The sequence below is a fragment of the Coturnix japonica genome, chromosome 5 (assembly GCF_054131305.1).
Source record: "Coturnix japonica strain WE chromosome 5, WE-NBRP24, whole genome shotgun sequence".
Taxonomy (NCBI): domain Eukaryota; kingdom Metazoa; phylum Chordata; class Aves; order Galliformes; family Phasianidae; genus Coturnix; species Coturnix japonica.
Genome location: NC_140667.1, coordinates 52,067,732 through 52,086,314, shown reverse-complemented (window position 1 = coordinate 52,086,314; position 18,583 = coordinate 52,067,732). Strand labels below are relative to the sequence as shown.

Here is an 18,583-nt window from a genome sequence, read left to right as displayed (position 1 = left end):
CATTTGGATATGTCAGGGCTGTCACAAGGTTGATTTGTATCCATGCAGATTAGCCCAGTTTTTATGCAAGAGTTGATCTTGGAATTTATGTCACTGTGCTCACTTATTTCACTGCCTTTCACAAATCAGTCTGAAACTTACAATGCAAACATGGCTTTCATAATAAGCACTGATAGTTACCTGCTCAAAACTGCATCGTCAGTGTCCTAGGATGCATGGCTGTCCACTTGTAGCTATGAGTCAGAACAACTGCTTGCATCCATTCTTTTCTTTGCAATGCTGAGAAATGTGCTGACTTGATGTGTCACCATACTTTTGAATGTTCCAATTTTACCACTCTTTATACACTGTTCATCTTTTTTTTTTTTCAATAAGAGCCTGTTCCAATTGATCCCAGGCAATTTATGCATCTTCCCAAGGAATCAGCCCATGCTTTTTCTCAACACTGTTCTTAAATTGAAAGCTTACAGTTTACTGCTCGTTTTGGTAAAGATGGGGGAAGGGGAGGGCAGTGAAGTCAGGAAACAAAGGAATAATTAGCAACAGTTATGTAGTATTTGCTGCTGTTAACACAGATTGTGTTACTTTCTTTCTTCTCCTGCTATAACTACCTTCCTGGTAGAGATCTTCAGCAAATTAAAGACTTCTTTTCTTACAGCAGCATTGTGTTTTAACCCCTGCACGCAGCCTCTCGCTTGTTCTTCTCAAGTGGGAGGAGGGTGAGAATCAGAAAAGTAGAAGTGTGAGAACTCACGGGTTGAGATAAAGGCAGTTTTCTATGTAAAGCAAAAGATGAACACACATGCAAAGTGAAAGAAGGAATTCATTTGCTACTAACTCATCAGCAGGCAAATGTTCAGCTGCATCCAGGAAAGGAGGACTCACCATGTGTAGCACTTTCTCTGGAAGACAAATGCCATCATTCCATGTCCCCCACTTCTTTGCCCCAATTTTTACTGCTAAGCTTGACTCCATATGGTATGAGGTATCCCTTCTATCAGTCTGGGTTGCCTGTTCTGGCTGTGTTTCCTCACAGCTTCTCATGTATCCCCTGCCTGCTTACTGGCAGGGAAGCACAAGAAGCAGAGAAGTCCCTGGCTCTGTGTAAGTACTTTTCAGCAACTACTGAAAACGTTGGTGCGTCATCACTACAATTTTCTTCAAAAACCCAAAGCACAGCACCACACCAGCCCTTCTCTATGAAGAAAAGTAACTCCATCCCAGCCAAAACCATCACAGGGGGCAAAGAAATAGGTACATTTCTTTAAGTATAATAAAGGAAATGGAGGCTAATTCTGCCAGTTATAAAGAATCAGGAAAGACAATTTTCTCTTGTAAGTGATTTTGAGATTACAGTGAATATTATAGAACTTGCATTAATTATAGTCTGCTATCTTATAAATGTTGTCTAAATGTGTATAAATTTTCTCTGGTTAGAGTAGCTATGCTTGTATTTTGTAACTGCATAATGAAAACCTGAAGCCTTTCCCTGTGTCTTTTCTTCTTAAGAAACTACAAAGAGAAGATGGAGTATCTCTTTTATGTATTTAATCCTGAGTTGTCAGTTAAGGAAAAGCAGCTGCTTCAGATACTGGAGGATGGCTTTCATGACGTGGAAATGCATGTGGTATGCTATGAAACGGACAGAGGAATGCTATAAGTAAAGGATGCAAAGGGAGTAGTCAGAAAAGTGCTGCTCTCTTCTCCCCTCTTCTTTCATCAGTTTTCTATTCATTCGTGTTTCCTGTTTCTTCCCTGTCCTTATCATATTTCTTCATTTTACTCCTGCTTCATTCTTCACATCTTTATGCCATCTGTGGCAAAGCCATGATTAGCACTTTCTCATTTTTCCTCACCATCTTCTTGTCCTTTCCTTGCCCTTTCTCTTGCTGTTGCACATCATCTCTTCTCACTCACCACTTCTCATTTGTGCTCGTTAGTTTGCCAGTACAGTTGCAGGACTAGCCTGAAGGTCTCCACAGTCACTGCTGCAGCACCTCTGTTAGCTGCCTGTGGTGATGCACATACACTCATTTACCTTAGAATTTTCATTTCTATGTGTTTCAACACCAAATTATTTTGTTCTTCCTTCCTACCAGGGCTGTTATAAATCATATCAGGGATTTTCAGTTCTTTCCATTTCAGTAATGCATCATCCTGTATCCTGGTTTGCAAGCTTTGTCCTAAAACTAAATCACCGCCTCTTTTGTCCTCAAACACACAAAGATTAAGATTAGTATTTTCTCTATTTCCAGCTACTTAACCCTAACTATTGGTCCCTGCTGGCATGGATCCTAGTTGTGAGCCCAATCATAAAGCCTTGAATCTGTCAGTCCTGTCCCAATAACCCCTTTCAGCACTAGACTGAAAAAATAGCCAGACAAGTGTAATACATTATTTCATGATGAGTAAGAAATAATGATCAGAAGAAGCTTTTTCACAGGCTGACAGAAAGGCTGAGGTTGGAAGGGACCTTATTATCATTTGTATTATATTAGTCTACAAAGGCTGCACTGAGACTCTTACTTGTGGCTCTGTGTGTGTAAGCATAGGGGAGGACAGGCTCTGCACATAAAACTAATGATCGGATCTTGTCTGTTTCTCTCATTCTGTTAAAATAACACCATAAACCATTTTCTTACTCTTTATTCTTCACTTTTCCTGCCTGGCATCTCTTACTGTAATTCATGTGTATATTTTCATGCTGCTTCAATTTGTTTACATTTCTATGGGATGGACTAAGTCAAAGATACTTGGGCCTCGCTTTAATCTTTGCAGCAGCCTGAGAGGAGTGAAGCTGTTCTTCTTTGTAACAGCCTGAGCATATGTGAGTGTCCCAGAATAGAGTTTCTGACAGAGCAAGCCAAGGCTGAAGGCGAAAACAGGAGTGATCCTGAGGAGTCATTCAGGCGCGGTAATTAACAGCTTGGAGGGATGTAAAACTGATGTTGGGTGGCTTGTATAATTGCAGTATTTTGTGTTATAGGTCCAAGGCCATGAGTTGGTATATTTAACCTTGAAATGAACTCTGAAACTTTGTGGAGATCTGTGCCAGTGGCATTTCTGCATATTAGGAAGCTCCACAAAGGACTTGGCCTACAACGGGTAATTCACAGACAGGAGTTTGAGGACTCCATGGGAAATGTTCTCATCTGAGAAATAATTATCTATATCTAATCTGTTCATGATCCAGCAGCTCTAAGAAAGGGCAGAGTGAAGAAAGGCACAAACACATCGGGTTAATTTGGCAGTCGTGCAGTGTGACTGTCATTTCAGTGGCTTGGGAATGAACAAATTTCAAGCAAGTCTGAAAAAATATATATATATATATTAGTCTCAAAGATAATCAACCATTTACAAGTTTTGTAGAATTACAGCTAAACATAGGTTAGCTTGCCTCACAGGTTCTACTGCTCATTAAACCTCTTGTAATTCAGATTTCACTTACTTTGAATAATAGCCAGTTAGAAAAGTTGTATTTCAATGCATTCTTGTTTTTTTGCCAAAGTATATGTATGTCATGAAAAACATAGATGTTTATCTTATTAGACCATTCATCTACCAGCCAAAGCAGTCATTCTTATTACATTAAGCACCATAGCTTTATTATCCCATTCCCACTCCCTAAGCTAGAAGCATTGTCTTCTCTCCACACTTAGGGACAGTGATAATTGCAAAAGTTTTCCTTGGCCACAGTGTTCCATTTTGTCCAATGTATCCCATCTGTCAAGTCAATTACCCAGAAGCTAATTCAGTATTCAGGCCATGGAAATGCCTAGAAAGGGATTCGTCTCCTTCAGAAGATGGTATGTATCAGTAGGTATTTGTTAGCATAAATTTAAGGCTAAAGTAACATTTGCTTTCTAAACTCAACTTCCACTTTTAGTACTGTCAGAAGATCCCTTTTTGAATAAATATTTGTGCTAGTTTAGTCCACAGAGTGGAAGTGAGCTGTGCCACACTGATTTTAGCCATTAATCCACAATGAGAGTAGCCTACTTCTGAGAAATACAGTGTTACGAGTAGTGAGCTTAGATAGTATTGTATGATATGCATCCTCTCAGTGGTAAGTTCCACTTTACCCTTCCTTTTCAAGAGAACACAAACTGGGGACTAAGGAATAATTTTACCTCTTCTGTTTGATATGCCCTGTAAACATTCAGGTGCTTAAAGGGAGCAGCATCTGTCCCTTTATAGAGGAATTGGGTTTGCTTCTGATTTTTTATAATGGAAGAAAAAGAAAGATCATTAAGAGGATGATCACACCATGCAGTAATGAAGGAGTTTTGGACAGTGCAGCAACAGAAGCATTGTGGGAGAGCAGTGTGTCATCTCCAGATCTAAGTTAGTGATCTTCATGGGGGAATTTGGCACATGCTCATTCTGCATGAGCAATTAGATAGCCAGTTTAAAGCCTTTTATGAGTCTGTATGGCAAAGGAAGTCTAATAGCAGGAAGGAATAAATCTGAAGTATCTTCATGGATTGAGATATCTTTGACTTATTAACATTCTAAAGTGACTGCTTAAGAACAATGTATTTTTCCAATTTCCTCCTCTTTAGAAATGTGGGCTTCTTTGGAGCAGAGAAATCGTGACAGCAATGGATGGCAGTGTGAGTGGTTTGTGTTTGACCACGACCTGGTCCTGCCAGAATACATCGCTGAGGTTGAGTACATTACATTGGTATGAACTTTGTTTTTCCTGGGGTGATACTAGAGTTTTGGGAGACCAGAAAGGAGATATATCTCATTTTCCTGATATCCTTAACAAGTTTTCCTCAAGTAAGAACTGCTTCTGTTCATTTTTACATATAACCCCTACAGGGCTGCTCTTTCACTCATTTAGCTTCATAACTTGCTGCTAGGGTGAAATGGGTCGTTTCAGACTCTGAGCTACTCAGTGTGTCTGTAGAAACAAAAGAGTATGAATAAGAGTTTGTGAAGATGTTCAGCTCTGGGGAAAGGAAGGAGTAGAGCAGAACTCGCTGATGTGTCAGGTCTGCCTGGAACCAGGTTCAGCTGCAGGCTGCTCTATCGTGATTCTTTGACTTTCAGTGCATATTTGAACCTCTTTCGGCTCTAACCAGAGATATATGATACATGATGACCTACATAAAAATCATCAAGTAGTGCCATGAGACAACTCTAAATCTAATTTCTAGCAGATCTGTGTCACTGAAAGATGTTTTCCTAACTTGATAGCTATGAATTCCCTTGTCAAACTTCTCTGGTTTGATGCTGATTGTTAGATTTATTACTTAAGTAAAAAGCAGACAGCTTACAAATCTTAGATGCCTTTTTTATATATCTACATAGGTCAAAGACAAGTCTCTGTTTTCGACATGCAATGTAATTATGGAAGGGAGAAAGAGAAGCACAGAACTTGTTCTGTCTGATGATTTGCAACGTGATGATGAAGTTTTGAAGATGGAGCCAACAGTAGAAGTGAGGCCTAAGATTACATGTTTAGATGAAGAAAATATACTTGCAGTAGCTATGGCCAATATCTGCAGTCAGCTACGGGTGAGGTAGTCACATTTTCAGTAGAATAAATGCATTATGTAATAGGGACCTAAACCAAAGGCAGTAAATCAAAAATCAGTGTTTCCATTTGAGCCCAATTCTGATGTTTTATTTGTTATCAGTAGAACTTGTGTTCCTCTGCCCATCAGTTTCATGTAATGCGAACAACTGTTGCTTCCTACTTTATAAAGAACAATGCTAAATATCTGATGCTTCCAATTATGAAATAGTTTCCAAACTGTCCCATTTTTAACCCCAGTTTGAGAGCTGATGTAACTTTCTTTACCTGCAGGTTATATCCTCAAGCCCATTTTTAGGATTTTTAAAACACACTTTCTTTTCTAAAACTTGTTTAGAGATGATACTAAGAAAAAGGAGAGCAGCAGTCCTGATTTTGTGCTACCAAATGCCAACTGTACAGTGACATTTATTGCAATGTAATAGCAGCAACTGTCCTCTTAATTTGCCGTCTCCTAAGGGTCTACATTTAGTGTCTGCTTGGCCTCACTCTTCCTATTCTGCTCTTTAAGAACTGAGGAATAAAAGGTTCCTTAATGTCCAAAGCATATCCATGACACCTTGCATTCACCTTTTACAGTCTTATCATGATTTATCAATAGGATAGCATTTATATTTGCACACCAATAGCTGAAGCTTTATATTTTTTAAGGCAGCTATGGAGAATTTGACTGCAAGTCTGATAAAATCATAATTTCTGATGTACTTTTGGCCTAGGTTTTGAATTTGCATGGAAACAGACTGAACAAGCTGCAGAACATCTCTAAAGTTAAAACACTTCAGAAGCTTATCATCAGCTTTAATGACTTTACTTCTTTAAATGACATTTATGACTTGGTGAGAAATTCAGGTTTTTTTCAACTTCTTTTGTTTTTTTAAGAAGAAAAATGCTTTTACTGGCATTAATATTCTTGCATTGTGGGGTGGGCTCACAAGACAGGATTGAGGGAAGAAGTGTACATCACAAAAGAATGGGGACTAACCTAGGATCATGGATGCTGTGATACTGTTAGCAGCCAGCAGTGTTCTCCAATCTGAATCATAGTATTACAGCAGCATCACTTGATCACACATCTGTCCTTCATAGTGGCCATTTTGGTTTAATAAGTAGTAACACTGAGTGCAGTACCTGAATTCTCCCCCTGGCTTTGCCACTGGGCTACTTGATGATTTGTCATATTGTTTTTCTCCTTCTTCATTCCTAATAAGTCAAGTGAAATAATTACAAAAACTATCAAAGTAAAAGTGATTAGCAAGAACCACAACTAAATGGTCTCTGAGCAAGGTGGTGAGGAAGGTATTCATTTTCAGCCTTAGAATGCCACTCAGCACGTGGCTGCTTTTGTAGTCTTTAGACTGGAATAACTAAACACACTTAAGTCCTAACCAGGACCTCTGGGCTTTCCCATCTTACCAATGTGGGATCAGGAATCCAGTTCCCAGGTTACATTCAGGCCACGTAGGAGGATCCTGATATGAATGCCAGATTTACTCCCTCCCTTTCAAAAACTTCCTGGCTGTCAGTGTGCAGACATAACGTGCCTATTGTGGCTCTGGGCAACCTGGTCTAGTGGTTGGCAGCCCTGCATATGGCAGGGTGGGCTGAAATTAGATGATCATTATGGTCCTTTTCAACCCAGGCCATTCTATGATTCTATTATATGATTCTATGCCAAAGTAAGGCGTGCCAGGTAATGGTTTCTCTGTAGTCTTGACCGGAACATGGCTGGAACATACTAGACTTCCCACAACAGGGACAATACAGAACAAGAGAAATCCTGGACCTTGGATCTAATTAATTCTATTTGAAGATTCAGTGTATCAGATTACTTTCACCAGAGTTTACTTTGCAATACTTTTGGCAACACAATGATCTTCTGCATTGTTTTGCAGCCCAACCTGGAGTATTTTGATGCAAGCCATAACTATGTGATCACTCTTGAGGGCATCGGAGGCTTAAGCAAACTGCAATTCTTTGACCTGAGCTGGAATCAGCTGAAAAAGTCCAAGGAAGTTATAAACATCTTATGTAAACATACTCCCAATTTACAAAGCCTGGACATCAGACACAACCCATGGTATAAGGTAGATATCAGTGCCTGAAGTTCCCAGGAAAGCATTCTAACCTGGTCCACGGTTATATCATAAAGGCTTAAAATTTGGTCCTGCACCTTATGGATTCCAAGGTCTTTCCAGTGTAAGAAGTTTTGTGATCATTTTATGGCATCTTTGTTCTCACAAAGCCTTCACTTTTTTCTGTGGTCACATCCTGACCAAGTGCTAGTAAGTAATCTGAGGTACAGTTAGTGTCTCTGTCACTGTGTGTATCTCTCAGCAGCAGCACAGCTGTGCTGGCTGGAGCTTTGGAGAGAAAGCAAATACTCAGCCCTTTTACTGACACTTGTACATTGATATTGCCCAATCAGCTTCTGAAACAAATGTTTCTCTCTCTATTTCTTTTGAATCAGTGCATTTTAACATTATTTAAAGGGCTCAGTCAGAATCAACTCAGTTAAACTTTGCGCATTTGAGGCACTGAACAACACTTGGTCTTTTATTTAATGATCATGTAAATACTAAGTTTAATATTTTGTAATTCAAATTCAGGCAAACAGATACTTTCTGAGTAGAAAACCTCTCTTAAATACTTTGAATAGCAAACCAACAGGAAACAAAACTCCATTCAGGCACCCACTGGTCCCCTTAAGCTTCACTGGTGCTTTTCACTACTTGTTAAAATATAAAAAGGAGAGCTACCAGTTCCAGGCTGTGCTTCTTTGTTGTGATTAATTAAGTTTTTATCAGATTAAATTTTAATTTTGCTAAATTTTTTTGCCATCAACTTTGTGTCAATGTGGTAAATCTTGTGTATGACACAAACCTGCTTCGACATCCAACCACAATGTTTAGTTAGTTCGGTTCAGAGCAAAGCAGAAAATCCTTGTTACCTTTCAGAGGATGCATCCTACCAGGCAGCTCATCAATGACTGCATATGGCTTATTTAGTGGTCAGAATACATTGATATAACATCCACAAATACATTGTTATTCATCTCGTGATAAATGTGTTTTTCATGTCTTGTTTTAAACTAGTGGGCAGTCTAACATAGTCCCTATTTGCAGGATACATCTGGTTGATGTCTCAAGGCTCCAGTGACGCTTCCAAATCCCTTAAGTATCACTCACATGTCCTCTGAAGCTTTTTTGCCTTTGTCATATTTCTAGCTCATAAATGGAACTCCTAAAACATAACATGAATACTGATGCAGCTCATATACTATTGAGTGTTGTAAGATTAGCAACACTCTGAGCAAGTCATGTGACTCCAGACCAGTTTATTTCCATCAGGATAGTTAAAATTGGCCCAAAGGTAACTTGTGTCGTGTGCTTCTAGCAAACTACATTAGCAGGGGTGATGTGGTGGCTCTGCTGAAGATCACTGTGGAGCTCTAGCTCTCAACATCCCTGAGCTGACAGTAAAATAAGCAGAAAAGAAATGTAAGTCTCTTCCTGGTATGTACTGGTATTTAAAAAAAGACAGAAGAAAAGTATCCGTTTTTGTCTCCTCAAGCCCACCTCCATACGGCTAAGTGTCATTGGCCAACTAAAGAATCTCACTAACCTGGATGGAGTCCTCATTACTGATGAAGAAGCTACAGAAGCCTCACACTATATTGCAGGATCAAAGATAACCCAGGTACAATATTCTGTTCTGTTCTAACTTAGAGTGAGTGCTACTGAAAGGGAAAGCCATGTGAATAGTTCTACAGCTGTATCTGATGTGGAAGGTGATGTTTTAAAGAGCACTTGGTGCTCTTTAACATCGTACTTTTGTTGTTACTGTTGCTGTTTTTTCTGAGGGTGGATGTTTTATCTTTGCTTTTATCATCAGATCTTAAAGTACTTAACAGATATAGGTCTTTCAAATATCTCTGTTGCTACCAAGAATTTTGTTTTGTCATGGTGCTGGAAACAAGCACCTTCGATTCCTACTGAATTCAGGATGCAAGAAAATTGCAGTGTTTGCCAAATGGGAACAGAGGAGAGGAAAATAGCTGGTTAATGGTACTATATATTTCTTTTAAATATTCCTTGCTTTAAGGTCTTTTCAGTGGGTAAATTTTCAGAGTACTTTACAACAGGTGTGAAGCACATCCTCCCAACCCCTGAACACAAGAGCTCTGGACTATATTCCAAAGCACCCCTGAAGCTTAGGCTGAGCTTAAGTAACACAGACCATGAGCTACATTGGAACTCAGTATCATGCTGACACAATGTTTATCTGATGAGAGCGCAGTGACAGTGCTACTGTCTGCTCATAATGAAAGCTAAGTAAGATCTTTCTGCAAAGAAATGGACAGATCTCTTCCCAGAAAACAATCTGTAAGATTAACACAAAAGGTTTTAATGAGGTCTCCCTTCTCTGCTCTGAAGCACGTAAGTACTGAAAACTTTGAAAATGTGATATATAAGACCTATAGGAGCATTCCAAACCACTAAACTCATTAGACCTATGATGGATTATGTCTTCCTTACATGAACAGAAAATTTGTATGCCCTTTAGTGTATGCTGGTGTACTGTATACAGTATAATTTATTACGTACTCAATAAAATATTTTGTTCTTTTTCCTCTAGGCATCACTGTTGGAATATTCAAGGATTGATGAAGAAAAGCCCGCAGTTCTCAGTGTATTTTCTTGTGCTACAATTCTGTCTCAAATCAGCAAGAACAGGGTGGATTTACAGATGCATCATAACTGGTATTCAATGGTAAGGCTGATACTGTTTAATACACTTACATCAACACTTAGATTAATCTGTGTAATTGTTTTCATTTCTTATTTTTGCTTAAATATTTTACGCTGATTAAAATATATTACAGAAACCTTACAAGTCTAACAAGTGTTTACTTTGTTTCTGATTATAGCCACCTCCAGACATCTCACAGGAGGTTCCAGATGTCCTGAAGAGGGCATTTCAGTCACAGTTTTTGCAGTGCAATTTTCTTTTTAGCATTAATAGATTTTTAAGACCAAGGAGTGACTTTATGCAAAAAGCAGGCCAAGAACAAAGCATAATCTGGTAATTTCTGTATCCAGATCATTATGATCTCTCTGAGCTACAGCAAGACTTATGTAAAGCCATTCAGATTAGGGTTAATTTCACCTAACATTTGTTGGCTGCAGCACAGATAACCATATTTGAAAGCTAGTGGTAAGGCTAATGGATGGGTGTAGAGGTAGCACAATCACACTAGGCTTTTTCCCTTAGGAAACTGAGCTAACAGGCAGCCACAAGAGTCAGAGGAGAAAGATCCAAGGTCATCCTGACCTGTTGTGACCCATCAGTTGAAATCAGTTGAAATCCCACACAGTATGAAAGGTTAAAAGCTCCTCTGTCAGTTCAATTTGTTAATACAAGGTAGAATAGCTAGAGGAAAGCACAGATCTGTTGATAAGCATAGCATTTCATTCTGTGTGCACTAAGGAGCTCACAATTACTGAAACTGCCAGGAAAGTTACTGTGTTATCACATGTCATGTATCTTTTGTGACATCGGAGAGGAAGGATTCATAGAGGGTAAAACACAGATTGTGAAAAAGAAAATAATGTAGCCCAAAATGTTCTGTTCTCATTAACAACGTAACTAATTACACCGAACGTGTCAGGTTTTATTTACAGTACTGGATATTTTGGGTCCCTGCAACACTATCTGATTTTTTAAAATTGGGGCTCTATGGCTGTTTTGTTTCTTCATTGCACAATGATTTGCAATCATTGATCATCAGTATCATCAGAGAGGAGGGGAGTCATAATCATACAAGCAGGTTATGGATGGCCCTGATAACCCGGTCTGCAGGAACCTTGATGCCATGCCTGAAGTCAGCACCCATTTAATTAAGTCCTTTGATAGCAAAATAGGTATTTCCTACATAGATTTACTTTTTTCTATCCAAGACTACTTCAAGCAAATTAATGAAGGTATTAATCAAGGATGGAAAGAAAGAGACTACTTTGTATAGGAAGAGCATGAAGTACTATGAAGTTAGGATAAAAGCTGTGATTCAGGACTCAGTATCTGCTAGACTATATATCCAGGTTTAAATATCAATCCCCTGGAGTTATGCTGAAATCCTGCTTCCATTACAGGCCTGGCTGAGAACAAGTACCTCTAAAACAGACTAGAGACTAAAATAATGTTATGGAGTCCTTGATTTTGAGGGAGAATTGTATTGCAGATGAACAGTTCTTTCACATCACGAGGAAGTGTCACATCTAATAAATTGTCATAGATATCGGTAGGAAACGTTCACATTGAAACTGGGCACAGAATAAATAGGTGGAATTAAATTGATTGACTGCTTGGTTTCTTTCAGTTCTAATAAGAAGTTTTATTGCAGATCACTGTCTTAAATCTGGATGACCAACATCTCTGCAAAATTTCCAACTTGGAACAACTGGAGCACTTGAGATGGGCATCATTTAGCAACAACAATCTCACACAAGTTGAAGGACTGGAGTCTTGTCTTAACCTTGAAGAACTCACTTTAGATGACAACTGCATTTCAACACTTGATGGTACTATATTTACCATGGTAGTGGTAATGCAGGCTTTTAAGCCTACTGAGGCTTAGACTCAATAGAAATGCTCATAGTGAAATATTATGGAGGGTGAGTTTTTATTTGCTGGGTGCTGTGTGAGCTTTTCAAGTCCTGAAAAACCCGATGTCTGGTTGCTGAGCGTATATTTAGTTGAACTGAAGTTAGGGATTGAAGCAGAGCAGTAACATTACAGTAAAACAAGTTGTAGTGTGGTGTTCTTTTTTATCTGGCATATTTACCTGCATTTAATTGATATAACGGTCATGATATCGTCACAGTTGGACCTATTCACACAAAGTATGTCCCTTGTAACTTGTTTTACCATCTGTATCCGCCACCTTTTTCTGTTGCACCGATCTCTACTAAGTACATCTTGTTTGTTTTTCAAGGAATTTCAAAGCTCACCAAACTCACCAGACTCAGTGTGAATAACAACCATCTGACCAGCCTCAAAAGACACGTCTTTGAGAATCTGCCTCATCTTCATTACATTTCTGTTGAGAACAACAGGATCGCGTCTTTAGTTGGTTTAAAGAAAACATACGCTCTAATAGAATTATACATAAGTAATAACTGTATTTCTATGAGCCAAGAGATATATCATTTAAAGGTAAATATGAATTTACTATTTCAGAGGTTAATTTGGTTTTTAACAGGTTAGAGATACAGTATTTTGCTGCTTAGAACTGAGAAGTTGTACTTCAGAGCATAATTCAAGGTTCCACCGTTGAGTGCTGCATTCATCTAGCTTTGCAGTTGGACCTAAAGCAATAAGAGCCCCACAGTACTCTTTCTTGATGAGTACACTCTGTCTTAGAAGGAGGTACTAAACCCTCTGCTTAGACTGGGGTCAAAAACATTCTGCAGTTAAATGTCACATAAACTGCCTAGGCCTCAAGGCTTATAAACCATGGAATAATTTTGTATGTCAGTAACAACCAACCACACATGCAGCAGTTACAGTTCATTTCAGGTACCATATGGATGACAAATTTTGTTGGCTGTTTTCAGGCACTAAGTAGTGAGAGCCTGAGACCCTGCTTCTTATTTATGTTAAGACTCTTAAAACTTTGTGAGAAGACAAAGGCTTTTGGTTAATATAGTTTCCACTTGCTTTGAGAGTTTATTTGTAGATTAGGCAGCGCAAAATGCTTTTAATCTAAATGAAAATATCTGGACTCTCTTGAATGATCAGTTGGTTTTGACTCTTGCAGATGACACCTGAAGAGACAGCTGAAAACTATCAGAGAGAGAGTAGCCTGAAAGCACCTATCCATGGCTATTTAAAAGTAATACTAACGAGATTTGTTTCGTTCTTCTCAGGGTTTAACTAAGCTGATAATTCTGGACATGAGTGGAAACAGAATAGTCTGGAAACAAGATAACTACAGACTGTTTGTATTATTCCATCTTCCCTTTCTCCAAGCTTTAGATGGCATCTCTGTAGTAAGTCACACTGTATGCAGACTATTACTAGACTTTGTTAGAATCATTCTTTTATAAATCAAGTTCCAGGTGACTGGACTTACTGACATCACATGTGTCATCTTTTCAGGTACTCAGCAATGCTCCTTTGTTTGTTTCTGTCTATTTTTAGTCATTTTGAGATAGAAATTGTTTTTTCTTTTCTTTTTGTAGAAGTACCTACCATTATAGTGTCCTAACTCAAGCACATTGCTTAAGATCCAGGGACTTTAAATATAACTGTGGAGCATCAGCATGATCAGCTCCAATCATAAAATCAGTGTATATTATTTAAAATTATGAACCAGCTGAGAGAAGGCAAACCAGACCAGTCTGTTGTGTAAGAAAAATGGTCACATTTTTAAGGCAAAATGACACCTTTTAAGTTACTTCAATTGCAAATGTTTTTGTGTTTCTTAAATTACTATATAGTTTTAGATTTGCATTAATTATAGCAGACTTCACTTGAAATGCATTTAACAGGAACCTCCAGAAGGAGAATGTGCAAAAGATTTGTTTGGAGGCAAACTCACCTCTGACATGATTGCAGATAGGCTGGGACAGTCAGACTTCACAGAAATGCAAGAATTAAACTGGGCAAACTCTAACATAAGGTGCGGTGATCTTCAGAATTGTGCTGTTTGTTAACAGTAGCATCCAATATTGCAGTTAGAATGTGAAAATCTCAGATTAGAACTTGTATTTAACAAATGTGCAAACTGATAATTCCCTTCTGTCAGCCTAAGGCTAAGTGGGGAACAGAACACTCCATCTGAGCAACGGCAGCTCCAGCACTTTTTGAAAGCAATGAAAACAGCCTAAATGGTGTGGAGCTGGTATTCCAGTAATGAGCTGCACAGGCAAAAGGAGCCTGTGCTTTTGGTGTCTGAGTCAAGTCAATTCCTTCCTAATGGGGAAAGAAAACTGTGGATTTATTTTAGATTAGATTGTTTATTTCATTGGAGCACGTTACCTTTCTTACTAAAAAGCCAGCATGTTCGGTATCTGTTCATGCTATATACATCACTTATATCTTATTTTCTGATTTTACCTGTACTCTAAATTCACTATTATATTTTTTACTTAATTCAGAGCTGTAGAGCTGGTGCCAGCAGATCAGTTTAGAAATGTCCACAGCGTGAATCTACAGAACAACAACCTCACATCTTTCAGTGGGTTAATCTTCCTTCCTAATGTCAAGGTGAGTTCATGACAGTCTTTTCCTATTTTTAGAAAAAACAATAAGCTAATTTCCTTAGATTGAAAATACATCCTTAATCTCATTCAATATGCTGCTCATGGTTCTGTAACAGCAATCAATTGGCAAAAAGCTGACAATGACCACTGTTTCAAGCATACACTATTTTTTCACTAAACTGATCCTGTAAAATCAGTGACTTGCACCAGACATTTTTAAGGACTCCAAACTGACCAATTTTGTTTCAAAAATATCAAATTTCTGAGTTAGAAAAATGTAATTTGCAGGTTTACTATTGTCTTCATTCATTTGATTAACTGTGTTTCCTTTGTAAGGTGTTATGTCTGAATTACAACCACATTGAATCAATACTGCCCAGACAAAAAACAGCAAACGAGTTAACAAACAGGCAGCAACTGCATCGAAAGGTGATCTCTAGTGGTTATGGACAACAGGAATATACCAAAGGAGGAAGGTACCAGAAGCTGTTAAAACATGACTGTGTCTCATTTTTAGTCCACTGAGAAAAGAAGACGAGTCTTCAACCAGTAGCTGGGAGATCCTTGCTGTTCTACTTTGGGTGTTCTATTGTGTTGTTGTGGATTTTGTTTTGTCTTTGTATTCATTTGGCATCATCTAGATGGCTTTTCTGTCCTAAATTCTTTGGGCACAAGTTGTTAGGCCAGTTCTTCACCAAACTAACAACATCAGTCTTCTGTCACCTGTCCTTTTGGTCCAGTCACAAAGACAATGAGGCACAACTCGACATTTATTACCTTAGATTTATTACCTAAACACTGCAGTCATTGTTCAGATGGGAAAAGCTAACATTAATTTTTCTCCAAGGAAAACCATCTCATTTAATTTCTTGGTTTAGGGATGCAGAAGAAGAAAATCTGCCTCCAATAATGCAGAGTTTGGAAGTTCTTCATCTGGGCCATAACGGTATCACTGACATGGCCTACCTACAGCTTAGCAGGCTGAAAAACCTGAAGTTTCTATTTTTGCAGGGTAAGTGATGATAATTTTTCTTTACATTAATTTGTGAGTTTTACAGTACAGCCCTCGTGTCCAGTCTTACCTGCATGTTGAATTTGTGGTGCTCTTCTCTGGTCCTAACTTTCATTCTTACCATGGCTGTGAGTTCCCTCAGCTACTGAGCAAGAAAATTTCACACATTTACTCTTGGTGTGTTAGGAAATTTTATCAGCCAAATTGAAGGACTTGAAGGTCTCCAGTTTCTGCAGGAGTTGGTGCTGGACCATAACCGCATTAAAAGAATTCCACAAGGCTCTCTTGCTGGACTGAGTGCTCTTCAGACTCTTCATCTAGAGAAAAACCAAATACGAGAACTGAATGGTTTAAAACCCTTGGCAAAATTACAGAAACTCTTTCTTCAGTTCAACAGAATTCGGGTACAGTATGTTTTTGTTATTGCTGTACATTCAATGGACTAAATGCTGTTGACTACATTCAGACATAAATCCCACCTTCTTCTATGGATTTGCCTCAGTAAAATTACCTGGATTTTTCCCCAAATATCTACAGAGGCTGCAACACTTCTGAGAACTCCTGACATAACAGTGTTTTAACTTCTAAACTTTGTGTTAACTTTTGGACAGGAAGTATCTGAACTAGAAAAACTTCAAGCTATTCCTAATCTCAGGGTGCTCTCGCTGCATGGAAATCCAGTGAGTATGATGGTTGTCACTGATACATAATGCAGATTTGTATTTCACCTTGAACACTATTTACCCTCTATAATCATTGAAACTACTTCCATTTCTTTTTCTGTAAAGAGATCGTTCTACTACTATTCTGTGAAGAAAGGTCATAGAATGTTAAAGGATCTCTGAAAGTTTAGATTTTGTTTTTAAAATCGCCCCATCTCAATCTTTTTTGCTGTCCTGCACATCACCACTTGAAAAAGTCCTGACAAGAAGTTTGAGGTTTCTTGTTTTCCAGACGTGCTTCTGTTCTTTGATGCAGAACTGTTGGTTTGCCTTTTTTTTTTTCTCTCTGAAAGCAAACGACTACAACACAGTAAAGGAAACTCCAGCCTTTCTGATGTTGTGAATACGTAGCTGTGGGACAGAAGCCAGATAACACTGTCACACAGCAGAAAAGGCTTCATTTCCAAAGTACATCTCAGTGGGGCCAAATGAAGAAAGTCAGTAGGATCTCAGCTTGATGTATTGAGCACTGCTGAGCTTTACAGTAGCGCCAAACATGAATGGAAACAAAAATACATTTTTCATTGTCAGTTTGAGAACAAATGTGACTTTCTTCAGTTCTTCGACTTCAGATGAAAATACAAGTGAAAGTGCCTGTATTTGTAAATAGGCTCTTGAAGATTAGACTGAATGCTCAAGTTCTAAATGCTTAAGTATTTTTTACCATAAATCTGCACTTTGTAGACTAAAGCAACAACTTGAAACACATGGGAGAGTGAAGGTGAGGGTGTATGTTGGAGAATAACACACACAGTGCAGCCATGGATTCAATTTTCAGTGGACAACCTTCAAAGGGTTGTACAGAGTAATAAATTAACTGGTTTCTGCAATGGGTGAAAAGGTAGGAGCAAATCGAGCAAACTGACTGTCGCCCAGTAATGGCCAGGATAGTCATATTCTTCCAAGGAAAAAACCCAAACAAATTTCACTTGGGAAGTTGCTGTTTCAGAGTCTGCTTTTTACAATCTGAGGTCTTGACTTCCCCCTAATGGAGACAGAAGTGGTGGTCTCAGCTCTCTTCTGTATAATGTGGCATTAAGGAGAAGTACATCACAAGGTAGCAGTAGCAGTATCTGCCACCGTGGTCCATGCTTCAGACAGCATATCACCTTTTCTTTCCAATAACCTTTTTTATTAAAATAGAAAGCTATTGCTAGCACTGTCTGTCTCCAGCACAGCCTGCATCTCAATGCCTCTTCTTGTGTAAAGCTGCTTCGCAGTAACTTATTTACAGGGAGTGCAGAGCACTTGAATTCTTGTATGTTCTGAAGGCTATGATAGTTGCTGCAGTCCTGGCTAATATGATGGCAAAGGTACAAACATTCCCCCAGGGCACAACTTTGTCAGTGTAGTCATTCATGGTCTCCTGAAGTTGAAAACCATTGCTCAGAGATGTATGGATGTTTACACCCAGTTTGGATTCTGTTTCCAGGAGAGTAACATTGTTATGAGGTTTCGCTCAGACACTTAGTAACGTTGCTGAGGTGCCATCAGATTGTCTTATTGGATGAGGACCCCAGTTCTGAGTTGAATTATATTTTCTTTATGCAGGTTCATCTCAAGAAGAACTACCGTTCATTGCTTTTCATCCAGATGCCAGCACTGCAGGTGTTGGATGGAACTTCAGTAAACACAGAAGAGAAGGTAAAAGCTGAGTACCAGCACTTAGCAAGTTTATAGTAAATGTTACCTACATTCTTAGGACAATATTCACATCACTTACTGTCCTGCAGATCTTGCCCTAAAAATGCCACTGACTGTGAAACCAATAGAAGGCTTGACAGCAGTTGGGCATCTGCTGCGACCATTGTCACACTGACCAGTGTTATTACTCATTATTTCCTTGTGCTCACCCATCTGTCAGTCTGTCTGCACTCATTGGGTGTGCCTCATCTCCTTTTACAATACAAACACACTGGAACAGAGATTTTTAGCAGGGTTCACTGTTAGGTTGCCTAAACATGATAATAACAACAGCAAGGAGTCAGAGAGGAGGCCAGCTCAGCACGTGTCTCCTACAGACAGAAGGTTCATTGTCTCTGTG

General features: G+C 38.8%; 1 protein-coding gene and 1 long non-coding RNA gene across 7 annotated transcripts in view; one reads left to right on the top strand and one right to left on the bottom strand.

The window, feature by feature from the left end:
• LOC107315413 (uncharacterized) overlaps nucleotides 1–18,583 on the bottom strand; it is a 53,700-nt gene that overhangs the window by 6,846 nt on the left and 28,271 nt on the right. Inside the window, exons 3-4 of one of the 3 annotated variants that reach the window (XR_004307303.2) lie at nucleotides 15,888–16,134; nucleotides 12,559–12,638 (exon numbers count right to left, since the gene is read on the bottom strand). This is a non-coding gene — a long non-coding RNA (uncharacterized LOC107315413). Of the gene's footprint in view, nucleotides 1–12,539; nucleotides 16,135–18,583 lie in introns of those variants that run through there. The other 2 variants (XR_014946833.1, XR_014946832.1) reach the window with 2 other exon arrangements.
• Nucleotides 1–18,583, top strand: part of LRRC9 (leucine rich repeat containing 9) — a 31,030-nt gene that overhangs the window by 9,896 nt on the left and 2,551 nt on the right. For 3 of the 4 annotated variants that reach the window (XM_032444737.2, XM_085549615.1, XM_015865758.3), the window contains 19 exons: nucleotides 1,510–1,627; nucleotides 2,779–2,914; nucleotides 3,660–3,806; nucleotides 4,563–4,684; nucleotides 5,317–5,523; nucleotides 6,259–6,378; nucleotides 7,435–7,626; nucleotides 9,113–9,238; nucleotides 10,178–10,312; nucleotides 11,943–12,120; nucleotides 12,534–12,754; nucleotides 13,468–13,590; nucleotides 14,092–14,222; nucleotides 14,701–14,809; nucleotides 15,142–15,281; nucleotides 15,684–15,817; nucleotides 16,004–16,221; nucleotides 16,429–16,497; nucleotides 18,091–18,183. In XM_032444737.2, coding sequence (XP_032300628.1) covers nucleotides 1,510–1,627; nucleotides 2,779–2,914; nucleotides 3,660–3,806; nucleotides 4,563–4,684; nucleotides 5,317–5,523; nucleotides 6,259–6,378; nucleotides 7,435–7,626; nucleotides 9,113–9,238; nucleotides 10,178–10,312; nucleotides 11,943–12,120; nucleotides 12,534–12,754; nucleotides 13,468–13,590; nucleotides 14,092–14,222; nucleotides 14,701–14,809; nucleotides 15,142–15,281; nucleotides 15,684–15,817; nucleotides 16,004–16,221; nucleotides 16,429–16,497; nucleotides 18,091–18,183 — 2,719 coding nt within the window. The remainder of the gene's footprint in view (nucleotides 1–1,509; nucleotides 1,628–2,778; nucleotides 2,915–3,659; nucleotides 3,807–4,562; nucleotides 4,685–5,316; nucleotides 5,524–6,258; nucleotides 6,379–7,434; nucleotides 7,627–9,112; nucleotides 9,239–10,177; nucleotides 10,313–11,942; nucleotides 12,121–12,533; nucleotides 12,755–13,467; nucleotides 13,591–14,091; nucleotides 14,223–14,700; nucleotides 14,810–15,141; nucleotides 15,282–15,683; nucleotides 15,818–16,003; nucleotides 16,222–16,428; nucleotides 16,498–18,090; nucleotides 18,184–18,583) is intronic. The other variant, XM_085549616.1, reaches the window with a different exon arrangement.